The 12,970-nt window shown below is 32.8% G+C and overlaps 1 protein-coding gene and 1 long non-coding RNA gene across 2 annotated transcripts in view; one reads left to right on the forward strand and one right to left on the reverse strand.

Annotated features, from left to right (window-relative positions):
- The window catches only part of LOC147830443 (uncharacterized), a 90,117-nt gene that overhangs the window by 57,455 nt on the left and 19,692 nt on the right, over positions 1–12,970 (forward strand). The window lies entirely within an intron of this gene.
- Positions 1–12,970, reverse strand: part of Ift57 (intraflagellar transport 57) — a 66,775-nt gene that overhangs the window by 25,991 nt on the left and 27,814 nt on the right. The window contains exon 6 of the mRNA XM_004835762.4: positions 11,224–11,346. Coding sequence (XP_004835819.1) covers positions 11,224–11,346 — 123 coding nt within the window. The remainder of the gene's footprint in view (positions 1–11,223; positions 11,347–12,970) is intronic.

Consider the following 12,970-nt stretch of genomic DNA (forward strand, 5'->3'; position numbering starts at 1 on the left):
AAGAAGTAAACAGGAAAATAGTTGGGGGGGTAATATTTGGGTAAACAATGATTTCTTTTTTTTTTTGTTTTTTTTTTTTTGGTACCGGGGATTGAACTTGGGTCCCTGTGCTTGCACAGCAGGCGGCGAAACCACTGAGCTAAATCCCTGGCCCAAACAATGATTTCTTAAACAAGCTATTAGTTATATACTGACTCCCTCCTAAAAAAAATCATTTTGAAAATATTAAAATTAAGCCAATTTTTGTTATGCTACACAAAGGAATGAAAAAGAAACTAGTTGATATTTGCACTATGTGTGAGATACATATATATGTATATATATGACAAAAGAATTAAAATGTAGAATATATAAAGAATTTCTACAAATCTAAAGAAAAACTAGATTCTAAAGAAAAACCAAATAGTAAAAGACAAAAGAGGATACTCAAATACTAAATAAATAAGAAAAGGAGCTCAGCATCATTAGTCAACAGGGAAATGCAAATTAAACCCACAGTGAAACATTACAACACATCTACCCTGGTGACTAAAATAAGACTAATTATTAAATGTTGATAAAGATTTACAGCAATTGGAACTTTCATACAGTATTGGAAGGAGTATAAATTTTACAACCACTCTCAAAAACTATTTGGTAGTGTCTAATAAACCTGAACATACACATCCTAATAGTAATTCCACTCCTGCTAGAAATTCCAGTAGAATAGTACACATAAGTTTAACAAAAAACATGTAGAAGAAGAATTTTCATAGTATCATTATTTATTATGGTCTCAAACTGAAAATATCACACACATGTCCAGATGGAAGCTGCTCTGGGAAGAATGAGATCTTGAGTTCGGAGCTCTCTGCCAGTGGAAAAAGGGGACAGGTGGTGGCTGCCTGCTGAGCACACTTTCTGCGACTAGACAGCAAATCCTTCCTAGTAAGGGGATTTGGACACCCTATCTCTGTTTCAACAGAGAGAAACAGAGAGAGAGAGAGAGAGGGAGAGAGAGAGATTGCGATTTAATTAAATTGTAATTGTAGCTGCAGTGGTAGAAAGGTAGGGTCAAGTGCGAGCTGCAGTCCAAAAGTAATCAGTTTTGGGATTTCAATGTGGAATACCCATGCTCCTACGGCACATTTAAAAACTCATCCATGGTCAATATAGAATTTTTTGCAAGTCTTATGGCAGGAAATCAGATTAAGTGAAAAGATGGGAAGATAGTTTGATAGTCTTATAGCAAATATTTATAGCAAATTCTTATAGCAAATATTTCTGGAACAAGTCTATTATACCTTCTGCAAGGATATGAGTAGAGTATATCCCTCCTCCACAGAGAACACTTCGTTCCCTAATGGGAGAACATGATTTGTATTCTCTTTTCACCACTTTACACAAGCAAATTTGCCACCTCTTGTTCTCATTGTCAGAATTTCAGTTTTAACCCCTGCCCACTGTAGTGTAGGTATTTGTGTGTATAAGCATGTGGGTGAAAGAAAAAGAAGAAAAAAAGGAGACTGTCCATTCAATTAAGTAATGTTTTTGATGATACTGAATTACCTTAATGAAAAATACATAATCGGTTGAAAGGTAATTATAGAATGTAGCTTCTGTGAATTTTTAGATACGACATTTTTTCTTTCATTGTCAGCAGCACAGTCATTTCTGTTTCAGTTATTCATGGTTGAGATCTGAAAACATTACATGAAAAATTCCAGAAGTTAACAATTCATAAATTTTAAACTGTGTGCTATTCTGAATAGTTTGGTGAAATCTCATGTTGTTCTGTTCCTTCTTGGCTGGGTGAGAATCATCTCTTTGACCAGCAAAATCAAACTGTATATAGTAGCCTTCCTGCTGATCACTTAGTGGCTTGTTAGTCATCTGGCAGACATCTTGGTTATGAGAATGATTGTTAGTATCACGGGGCTTGGAGTAAAGTAATCCTAGTAACTTAATGCTACATCTTAATGCTTACATCATTTACCTCAGTTCATCTCATCATATAGTCATTGTATCATCTCACATTATATCACCATAAGGGTAAGTACAGCACAGTAAGATATTCTGAGAACATATTCACTTAACTTTTGGTAGAGTATATGGTTATAATTGTTCTAATTTATTATAGCTATTGTTATTCATCTCTTACTATGCCTATATTATACATTAAGCTTTATCAATGATATTGTTTATACTTACTCCATTCTCATTCCTTTTACATCTTCTCAGTGAAAGTTTCTAGGCTATGGAAGAAGTTGCAAAGCCAGACAAGAGATTTGGCAAGGCAGAGATTCATAGGTCAAACTAGAAATCAGCATTTAATTATTGTAGGACATTGTGCAGAGATGGACCAAGGACTTTGAAGTCTCTCCCATCTTCAAGAATCTACTAATCAAAACTTGGATCTCATACTGATACTAAACACTCCTCCCACAAAACAAATAATCAAACAAAAAAGAATAGTCACCTGCATATTTAAAGAAACAAGAAACATAAATTGTTATTTTGGTATAAGGAAAAAGAATAAAATATAATGGGATACAAATTGTTGGGATAAATTTGTCCACTAATTAGAAAATTTTAAATAAAACACAGTGACAGTGAGAAGTATGCTACTATGGTTGACTGAAAAAAATGAGTCAAGTCAATAAAAAGTCTATTTGGTAGGAATGTCCATGACAAATGGTTTTTGCTTCAATTCATATGTTATAATAAGTAATTTAAAGGAAACATTAAATCATACTTTCCAATAATGAAATATTTAGGTAGTCTAGACATTTTAATTATAATCAATATGTATTAATTCACTGCTCTCAATCACAAATGTCTATTCAAGGTGTATCGGTAAGGAGGCATTAGTTATTTCCCGATGCAGTGTTTACAAAACACGCAGTCTTTATTGGTTGTTTCCTTGAAATCTGCCTCCACTCTTGATGCTCTTCAGTTATAGCTGATGGTAATCTCTAAAGCAAAAATACTTGTTCTTCTATTTCAAGTTGTGATAAATGGAACCTTCCCCCATCCAGTTGAAACATTTATCACACTCATGGTAAATAGGAAGCATCATCAACTATCTTTAAACAAAGAATATCTTGAATGTTCTTTAAACAAAGAATATCCTGAATGTTCAACAAGACTGTGACAGAACTAAAAATCTTTTCCAGTTGCTTAAGGATGGCTGAGTTTTTCTCTCTGCTGTTATTTTTACAGTATTAATTTTAAGCACAGTATTTTCTCCCAGACCCCTGATATCTACCCGTGACTCACATGCAAGAAACCAAAAACACAGATGCTCTTGGAAATACAACTTTAAATCCACAAAATAACACCTTGTTTAAAAATATACAGCAGGCCAAATTAATGTTCTATTTTGCACAGGACACTTTTAAAGAAAGCTTGCTGTAAAAGTCTATCAGTGAATATTTTCCTTCATTCTGAGAGGATGTGACAGTTGAGCAATCATGCAGGCTGCTCTAAAAATTTATGTATTTCTAGTTAATTTAGGCAATTTATTTTGATAGCATTCACCTCTTTTTGATTATAGCAGGTGTTTCAAGGATAAATTTGAAGAAAATTGTATTTTGTTTAAACAACAGCAGCATGTACATTTATGGCCCTGCTATATTAAAAAATCATTTATTGTCTCACAGCAATAGATACAATTACAAACATTTGTGACAGTAATTGGCACTATTCCTCCTGTATGGAGCCTCATGGAGATCAACTTATTGCCACCTGTATTTACATTTGTTACCGGTAATTGTAACAGCTCGTTTTTTAAAAATTTGGTGCTTTATAGTTTTCTTTAAATTACATTAATATTTTTTAACAGAAGCTCTGTTTACCAGAAAACCTGTAAGCATTAGAAACATCACTTCTCTGTTACTATCAAATAACAGGCAGAATCCTATTTTAATAACTATTATATATATAAAATGTATGCTTATATTCTAACCCACAGAATATCTTATACCTTTGGCTCACAGATGCAAGAATCCTATTACTGTTATCTTATCCAACAACCAAAATATAAGTCTTAATGAAATGCTCTTTACTCCCAAGCTGTAACAATTTTTAAATTCCTGCAGGTCAGAAATATTTAGAAAAGCTAAATTTTATTAACATCTTCTTAAACTGCATTGAAACACTGTGATGGCAGAAGGTCAAAGCAAGTTACTTTCTGTAGTGCTTTGGAATGAGAGAACTACTCTCTATTGCTTCATGATACAGATTTGTCTACAACAATAAAAAGAGAAAACCTACCATTGTAACTTTCTGCAGGATTTGGCTCCCAATTTGAAGAGACTGAGATCTAATATAGCAATTCTGTAGTCCCTCCAGGTTTATTTAAATGAATTCTACCTGCTGATTAAGGGAGGCCTCTTTCCTCCAGCTTAGGTTTTAGCTCTCACAGTGACCGGAGAGCCCAAGGGCTCAAGACTATTGCAATAATTTTATCCTTAGAACAATGACTCTTCCAAAAAGATTTTCTGCTGTAAATTACCCAAGGCAACACCTATATGGTTTATTTACGTTAAAACAAAATCCAACTGCCTGGAGTTGAATTTAAAGTTTAAGGTTCTTTTCACAGCTGCACTCTGAAAAAGACACTGAAGAACAGGAAAGGAGATAAAAAAAAGCAGTTCAATGAATCAAAGGTTTTAAATAATTAGAAACACATGCTGTAATACTCCCAAAGCCTTTAAAAAGTAATCTCTATTTCTAAATTCCTTGTAATGAATCTGAAGATTTACATAATACAGATATTTTAGTGGATTGAAGGGGGTACCTACCCAACTACCTCTTAAGAAAAAGAAAGGGAATATTTAATCATAATTTGAAAAAAATCTATTTAAATTATTAATCAAAATTTTAATTACAATATCCACAAGGCATTAAAGGATGTTAGAACATTTGTCCATTGCATTAAATATCTAATATTAAATCATTAAAATGTATAATCTTTTACAGTAAATACTGCACAATTGAAAAAGGCCTGTGTTAAGGGCTGATTCTACACTTTCTGCTCTTCCTTATTTCTGGAAATAAGAACAAATATTAATGTTTACTTGCCTCCTACTGTGATTAAACAAACTACGGAAATAATTCTGTTCATAAATTTTGTTAATAGCATTGATGATTTTAAGCAGCCACTTTCCTTTGAGTTATGAAGAGTTGAGAGACTGAATATATGAATGGACAGCAGACAATGCCAGCCCAAACACAGACACAGAGTTTGGACTCACACCAGTAGCCAAATCATAACCTCTGTAACAATCAGCCCCAGATACTTAGAACTTACTTGTGATGGTCAGCTTCCTTGCTCTTTCTGGGCACCCATTTCAAACTTTGGATCAACATTTAGACAAAGCCAAATATCTTCCCCTAATCAATCAATCACACATGATCTTCTACTTTTGTTTTAGTCTGCCTCCAGATTTCCAGTCATATTTGTACATACCTGAAGCCCTCCCTTTGCTCTAACATATTTTTTCAAAAATTTCTCTCTTGCCTTTCAGTCTCTGCCAAATGTAAGTGATGGTGGTTAATTCCCTTCCTATAGCAAGTTTCAAATAAATAGCCCTTGATTATTCTCATTTGAATAGTCTCCATTTTTTTTAAGAAAGTAAAATGTTTACTTTTTAGAGTATAAAGAAAACTCAAGAAGATAGAATAGTTGTCCTTAAGAAACAGTATTATTTATTTACATATTCAAAATAATACAGAAAATGAACATCTATATGAATATTCACCTACATCTTCTATTTTCCCATCAATAATAGGCATGTAGAATTTTTTGTTAGCTCACCTTTAATTATTGTTACATTTAACTCAGCAACTGCCAACTGATTCACTTAAAAATATAAAAAATAGGGCTGGGGATTTAGCTCAGTGGTTCGCATGCCTGCCTTGCAAGCACAAGGTCCCAAGTTCGATCCCCGGTGCCAAAATAAATAAATAAATAAATAAAAAAATATATAAACATATATATAAAATACATATATAAAATATATAAATATATATAAATATATATATAAATATATATATAAATATATAAGTTATCATAGAATTTAAAATTTTCAATCACGGGGGAACTATTATTCTCAATAATTGCCATAAAGTACTTGGAAAGAGAACTTTTCACACAAAGTGAAAAAAAAAAAGTAATGGCAGCTACAACCTACAGGTTGATCTGACTGTACATTCTTGCAGCAGTGAGTTAGAAAATTCCTAAATCTAATTTTCTATTTAATTCTTCATTTTTGCTTCCTGTCTTCCATGTTTTACTTTTCAATGGCACTTTTACCTTCAATTACCACTTGTTTCTCTAAAATGACTCATTGGCATGATCCATTTCCTGCTATTGGTCTGTGTTATCAGACTTTATGCTTCTCATGCTTGCCTATATTTTAACCTCCAGCTCTGGTGTAACTCTGTCCTCCCATTTCATCTTCATCCTAGGCCTCTTGGTCTAACTCTAACCCACTTATTAGCTTGGCCAAACCAGCTCTTTTCTCCGGCAGTCAGCTGGGTACTCATGATAGCTTTCAAGAACTATATGCAGCCATTTAAGTCACTATTTATAATTTTTAACAATGTATAGAAATGCTTATGAAGCAATTTTTTCCACTTTTTTGTTTTTGGGGTTTTTTTTTTTGGTACTGGGGATTGAATTCGGGACCTTGTGCTTACGTGGCAGGCGCCGGAACCACTGAGCTAAATCCCCGGCCCTTTTCTACTTTTTTATTGGTTATACAGATTAATGAGTTTCATTCTGGCAGATTCCTACATACATATAACATACTTTGATCATTCATCATCTCACTATAAATAAAAGCACACATGATGTCAACATACCATATGTGATTCTTCTGACACCATTCTAAGTGCTTTAGATATGTTCGGTTGTTTAAAAATATGTTCAGTCCTTTAAAAAATCACTGTGGGAGATATTTTAATAAATTCCACTTTATAGATAGGAAAACCAAGGTATAGAGGGGTTGAGTAACTAGCCCACAGAACCTAATTGCTATTTACTGCCACAGCCAGGTTTTATACAAGCAACATAGGTCCACAATTTAGATTTTAACCATCTGCTACATTGTCTCTAATTGATTGGGCAAAAACCTAGGTTGTCGTCTCAAACACCACATCTATTGCTTATTAAAGTAAAGCAAACACAAGTTCCTTAATGTCTCTGTGTTTCAGGTTCCTTATTTGTGGTAAGAAGTACTTGCATTTCACAGGGTGGTAGAAAGGATTGAGTTACTACATGTGAAATGCTAAGATCAGTGCTTAACACATTAGTGAATGCCAGTTATTACTATTATCATAGTATATGTACATTGACTAGAGAAAAAACTGGAAAGATAAATCAAAGTGATAGTTCTACGAATTGGATTGCAGCCCCATGTAAGAATATAAAGCTGATGTTTATAAATATTCCTGAAATGATGGAAACATTTCTGCAGAAATCTTATAAATTCTTCCTGAATTTTTGATATAGGCACAAAATATTAAAGGGTTATAATAGAATACAATAATAATGTACAATATTTAACATTCACTAGGTACCAACTACATGTCAGACACTACTGAAATGCCACAACTCTGAGAGGTAATATAATCAGCTCCATTTTACAGATCTGGGAAAGGATGAACAGTGAGCTAAAATAACTTGCACTAAGTCACACAGTATATAACTCGAGTGACTATGAACTTGGGGCCAAGGGAAGGTATGCGAGGTAGGCTCATCTTCTTGGCTCAATAAATCAGAAACTCAGAATAGACCAATCGGTAACCACTACCTTCTAATTCACAGAAGACTGCCTGGCTCTTCCTCCTTGAAACACTGGTTGTACAATTTTTATAATTAATAGCAAAATTGTATTTTAAAAAGATTCAAAGATTAGGATAATTATTAATCAGTTATGGGTTTAAGCCTAATCTAATCACAGATGTTATTTGCTCTAATTTAGCTTTAAATTTACCAGAGCAGTTGTGCAGCACTACTGTTTGTCTTAAACAGTAAAAAAAAAAAAGGTTAAAAACTGAGGAAAGAATAAAAGAAATAATGAGAAAAAATACAAGGAAGGTTGGACAGAAAAGATAAAATTTAAAATCACAGTATGCCTACAATCCTCTCAGATGGTATTTGGGAGGACCAGTGTGGATTTTAGTTCAAGTACCCTCAGACTAAGGAACTGACCCCCAAGTCTTCTCCATCTGGTCATAGGTGTTACCAGAGTGTCATTTTATACCAAACTTCTGTTTCTTCAGACATATTTATTATTCCAATTCGTTGCAGATCTGAGTTGTCTCTGGGTATACAATTACCCTAGAAGTAATCAACAGGAGCATTCTTTATAACTAACCCTAAAAAGGGAATTACTAACATAGTTCGTTGAAATCAGCATACAACAAAAACCCTTTTATCTTCAGTTGTGCAGCATATTATTTGTATTTTTGACAACATATTTGCCTTTCTATTTTGTTTAAGCTAATACTAAAATTAGTTTACATTCTTCAAACACTGGCAACAGAAGCAAATGGTGCCAGACAACAGGGCTAAGCTAGTTTAGTAATAAAAACTTGATTGCGACATTATGGAGAATATACAAAATAAAATACTGGTATATGACAGGATCTCATCAAAGCATGCATATTATAATAAGTAAAAAAGAATAACAAAAGGAAATTTTCCTTTTTTGGTAATTCCCTGTTTGGAAGCACTGAAGGAAAAAACTGAGCTGGTGAGAGAAAAAAGCAAAACAAACATTTGATCAGAAAATTCTATTCATAAAATTTAAAATTATCATTATTGTGATTCTTGTTAGAATAACATGTGCCATATAAATATGGGATTATTTCTACTAATGAAAAACCATTTTAAAGAAATTCATAATGGGTTTACATAATGAGGACCTTTATTGCTTATCTCTCACAATCTCTAAGCTATTTAAAATGTAATCCAATGGTGACCAGCAAAACATAAACAGTGATCCCAAATTAATTAATTTATTTTTTCCCTCTCAAACACAAATTTCTACATGTTCTATACAGCCTGTTAAAGGTTATTGTGTTGGCTGAAAGTAAAGGAGAGACTGTGATTTTAATAGTCAGGAGCTGAGGTAGGCCAGGGTTTACCATAGTGTACAGTTGGCTTCTGATGAAAGAACATAATAAGTCTATGAGAAGAAGCCTCATATGTAACTAGATTATTTTATTTTTATTTCTCTATTCACTACCCCCTTTATTCTTTCAAACCAATGTATTTTATTTTCCTTAAGTAAGCTGAATAAAGAATGGACAATAAAGCCTCATTTCTCATCTGAAAGGCTTAGAAAAAGTTTGCAAAATCCTGGACAAAGACTAAAAATTGTCTAGAGAAGAATTCTTAAAGTTATGACTTTGGATAAGTATGTTTTACCATAAAAATCTAAATTCAAAATGATATCTGCATATTCTAAAAAATACTAAAAGAAAGAACATTATCTGATATTTTGGAATGCTGGCATAAACTTCATTGTGTAATTCCTTTGAAACAGTATATCCTCACAAGATTAAAGCTGACAGCATGGGGCTGGGGATTTAGCTCAGTGGTGCCTTTGCCTGTCTTGCAAGCGCAAGGTCCGAAGTTCGATCCCCGGTACCCAAAAAAAAAAACCAAACAAACCTGACAGCATGGCATGAGAATGAGTCCTACTTTCAATTAGTTAATTCTTTCCCAAATCAGAACACATTCTCCACAAACTCAGAATTTTGAATACTGCAATATAGGTCTATTACAAAATTTGCTTTGCATGTAGCTTAGCTTTGTAAAACAGTACAGTATATGCTTTCAATTACATGTATAGTCTTTCTTAAGTTGTTCTATCATGTGGAAGTAAATGATTGTGCTAAAATAGAAACCAAAAAATTCCCTATTAGCCTCTAAATGAGATGTTTGACTTCAATAGGATACTTCGTTTCAAGTAAACAAGTTATACTTGCTTCCGAGATTAAACTATACTTAAGAGTTTCCAATTGCAGAATTATTTTAACATGTTATTCTAACAAGAATCACAATAATGATGATTTTAAATTTTATGAATAGAATTTTCTGAGAAAAGCAGTTAGAAACTTTTTTTTGCAAAAAAAGAATCAGTTTTTTTGCAAATTAAAACTTCTAGCAAAGATCTACTCAGTGAAGAAATTATTAATATGTATTTATATATGAGATATTAAAAGTGAATTTATCTCCAATATAGTTAATAATAGCTGTTTTCTCCACAATGACTGGGTAGATATATAGTAAGCAGGCTGCAGGATTTGTCCACTTATCTTGGATAGGATTTGTTGCATAGTTGCTTATAGTCTACTAAGAACTCTTTCTTCTTCCTAGTCTCACACTGTTCTAATACAGGCTACTTCTTACCTGCTCTGGAATACATTCTAAGGATGAATTTGCCTCCAAGATACTCTGAAACTAGTAATCAGTGAAGGGCTTCTACTTTGGGGGCAGAAAGAAGAGCACATTCTCTTCAGAGTGATGAGCTTCTCTAGATTCTTTTTTCCATAATTCTAGGGGTTTATGTCCATCCTCTAAGGATGAGAAACCTCTTTGCTTTAAGTTTTAAAAATCATTGTAAAGGTTATCACTCTGCTAATAAGAACAGCATTGTCTAGTCACCTATTTGCTTGTCCTGATTCATTATTTATACAATTAAAAGTGAAAATGGAAGCAGAAACTTAATACAATAAATAGCGAGTTTATTTGGCTTAATCCCTAAATCTTATATATGGTTTCTTGATTGTCTTCTTCACATGTAACTTTTGGTCATATGTATTGAATAGATTATTTAAGGCAACCTGTTGCCTTTGGTTTTGCTATTCAGCAGGGTTCTAACCCATCTTTTAACTCCAATCAGTTGGTATAGTCATGGAATTCCTATTCAACTCAACAAGGTATGATTTCCAAGAAAATATATTAAAATGTATTGAGAAAATATCCCTCAATCCTCGCGAAACATGATGTGTTCCAAATCATTCTTTCAAAGAACTATTTTGTACTTTTGGGACTGTAATACATCATTTATTCATTTAACAATTTTTTAAATCTCTGTTTAAGACAAAACACTGGAAACTGAACCCTACCATCCTTCTCCAATTTGTATAATTTGGAGTACTCCCACTCTAAAACTGCTTCTAAAAAACTTTTTTTTTAAACAAGATGTTTTTTCTTTTTGATACCTTATTGTCAGTCCTAATCGTGACTTTTAGCTGTGGTAGTACACGTTCAACTTCTAGACTCCATTCCGCAGCATCTGTTGTAGATTCCAAAATATCTTCTTGTTTGGCAGACTCGTTCATGTCCTAAGAAAGGAAAGATATCACAAGACTGAGAGTTTATAAAAAGAAATGGTAAAATCTTGAGGCATTTTAGAAGCACTGCACAATTTAAATTGAGGATGATAGTGTTAAAACTGTAGTGGCAGTGTAAGTTCTTCTCTGTACTCCTACCCATGCTGAAAGCAAATCATGCACCAACTTGCTAGAATGAAAAAATAAGTATTAAAAAAGAAGCAAATATGTGGTTCAACTATTTTACAAAGGAAAATGCTTTTCAATTATCACACTGAATTTAAGGGAATACTATCAAATGGACATTTAGGTATGTTAATTGCCAGCAGTAAAGAAATGTAAATGCTCATGTTTGTTAAGAAAGTATTGTTTCATTTGAATTTATTATACAGAAGCACATGTCCAAAATTTGAAAGATAAAAAAGATAAAATCTCAGAAGCAAAGGGCTCATTATTTACAAATTTTATATTCATAAAGTGATATTTTGGTTAGGTCAAATTATAATATAGCTTTAAAATGTAATTTAATATAGACATACTTGAACTCAAATAGGATGGGGGCAAAATGTCTACATTTGGTTTCTGCCCTTGAGTAATAAAATCAATTCATGACTGGTTTTGAACCTCAAATGGAAAACCTTTTTTCCCTTAGATTTCCTAGCCTTTCACATTTTAGTATTAAATATTTATGAATCTGAAAATGTAGAGAATGTACAAATTAATGATTTAAAGACAAAGCCTAAAGGCATTCATTTTGGTAGCAATTTTTCCCTTTAAACCCCCTTAATGAATTATAACAACTCTAAAGAAAAATATATAAATATTTATATAGAAAAGAGACCCAAGAGAGATAAACAGCCAAACACAATGCATGAACCTTACATGAACTCTAATTTGAACAACTAATTGGTAAAAAGATATTTTTGAGACAATCAGGGAAATGTAAAAATGGGTGAGTACTAGATATTAGGAAATTATTAATTTTATAGGCATGATTTGGCATGAATATTATGGTAAAAAAAAGGCCTTATAAGGTAGAAATAAGTGCTGAATATTTACAGATGGATCGACATGTTTGAAATTTACTTTAAAATACTATGGAGCAAAGGAAAAGAGAAGGAAGATTTGAATAAAACACAACTGACAAAATATTAATAACTACTGAAACCAGGCAATGATGTACAAGTAGTCATTATCCTCATCTAATTGTTACGTTTGAAATGCTCCATAACACATAATTCAAAAATAAAAGGCTATGTAAACTTCATAGTGAATAACATTTCTCATTGTGAATTTATGTAATTAAAAGATGTTTCTTAAATGAGCTAGACTAATCCTTCCAACCCAGCCTAACACCTTTTAGGTGCATTGAAACTAGATTAACTTATGTTGGGGTTTGTATTTTGGGTGGGAAATTGAGCTCTTCAGCAAGTGAACTCACTCTGGACTGAGACTCTGGGGGTGCTAGTGACGTAGGAACTTTCTTATGCTCCAGCTCATATTAGCAAGTCTTAAAAGGACTCAGACTATTTAAGGGAGCATATAAACCACTTTTTGCTCAGAAATTCAGGGGCTATATATTTCTAACCACAGTATTTGAGGATAGATAACTGTTTTTATACTTTATATGTGGTCT

This window comes from Heterocephalus glaber, unplaced genomic scaffold (genome assembly GCF_053883595.1).
Source record: "Heterocephalus glaber isolate CG9 unplaced genomic scaffold, H.glaber_assembly_v1.0 deba00000122, whole genome shotgun sequence".
Classification (NCBI taxonomy): domain Eukaryota; kingdom Metazoa; phylum Chordata; class Mammalia; order Rodentia; family Bathyergidae; genus Heterocephalus; species Heterocephalus glaber.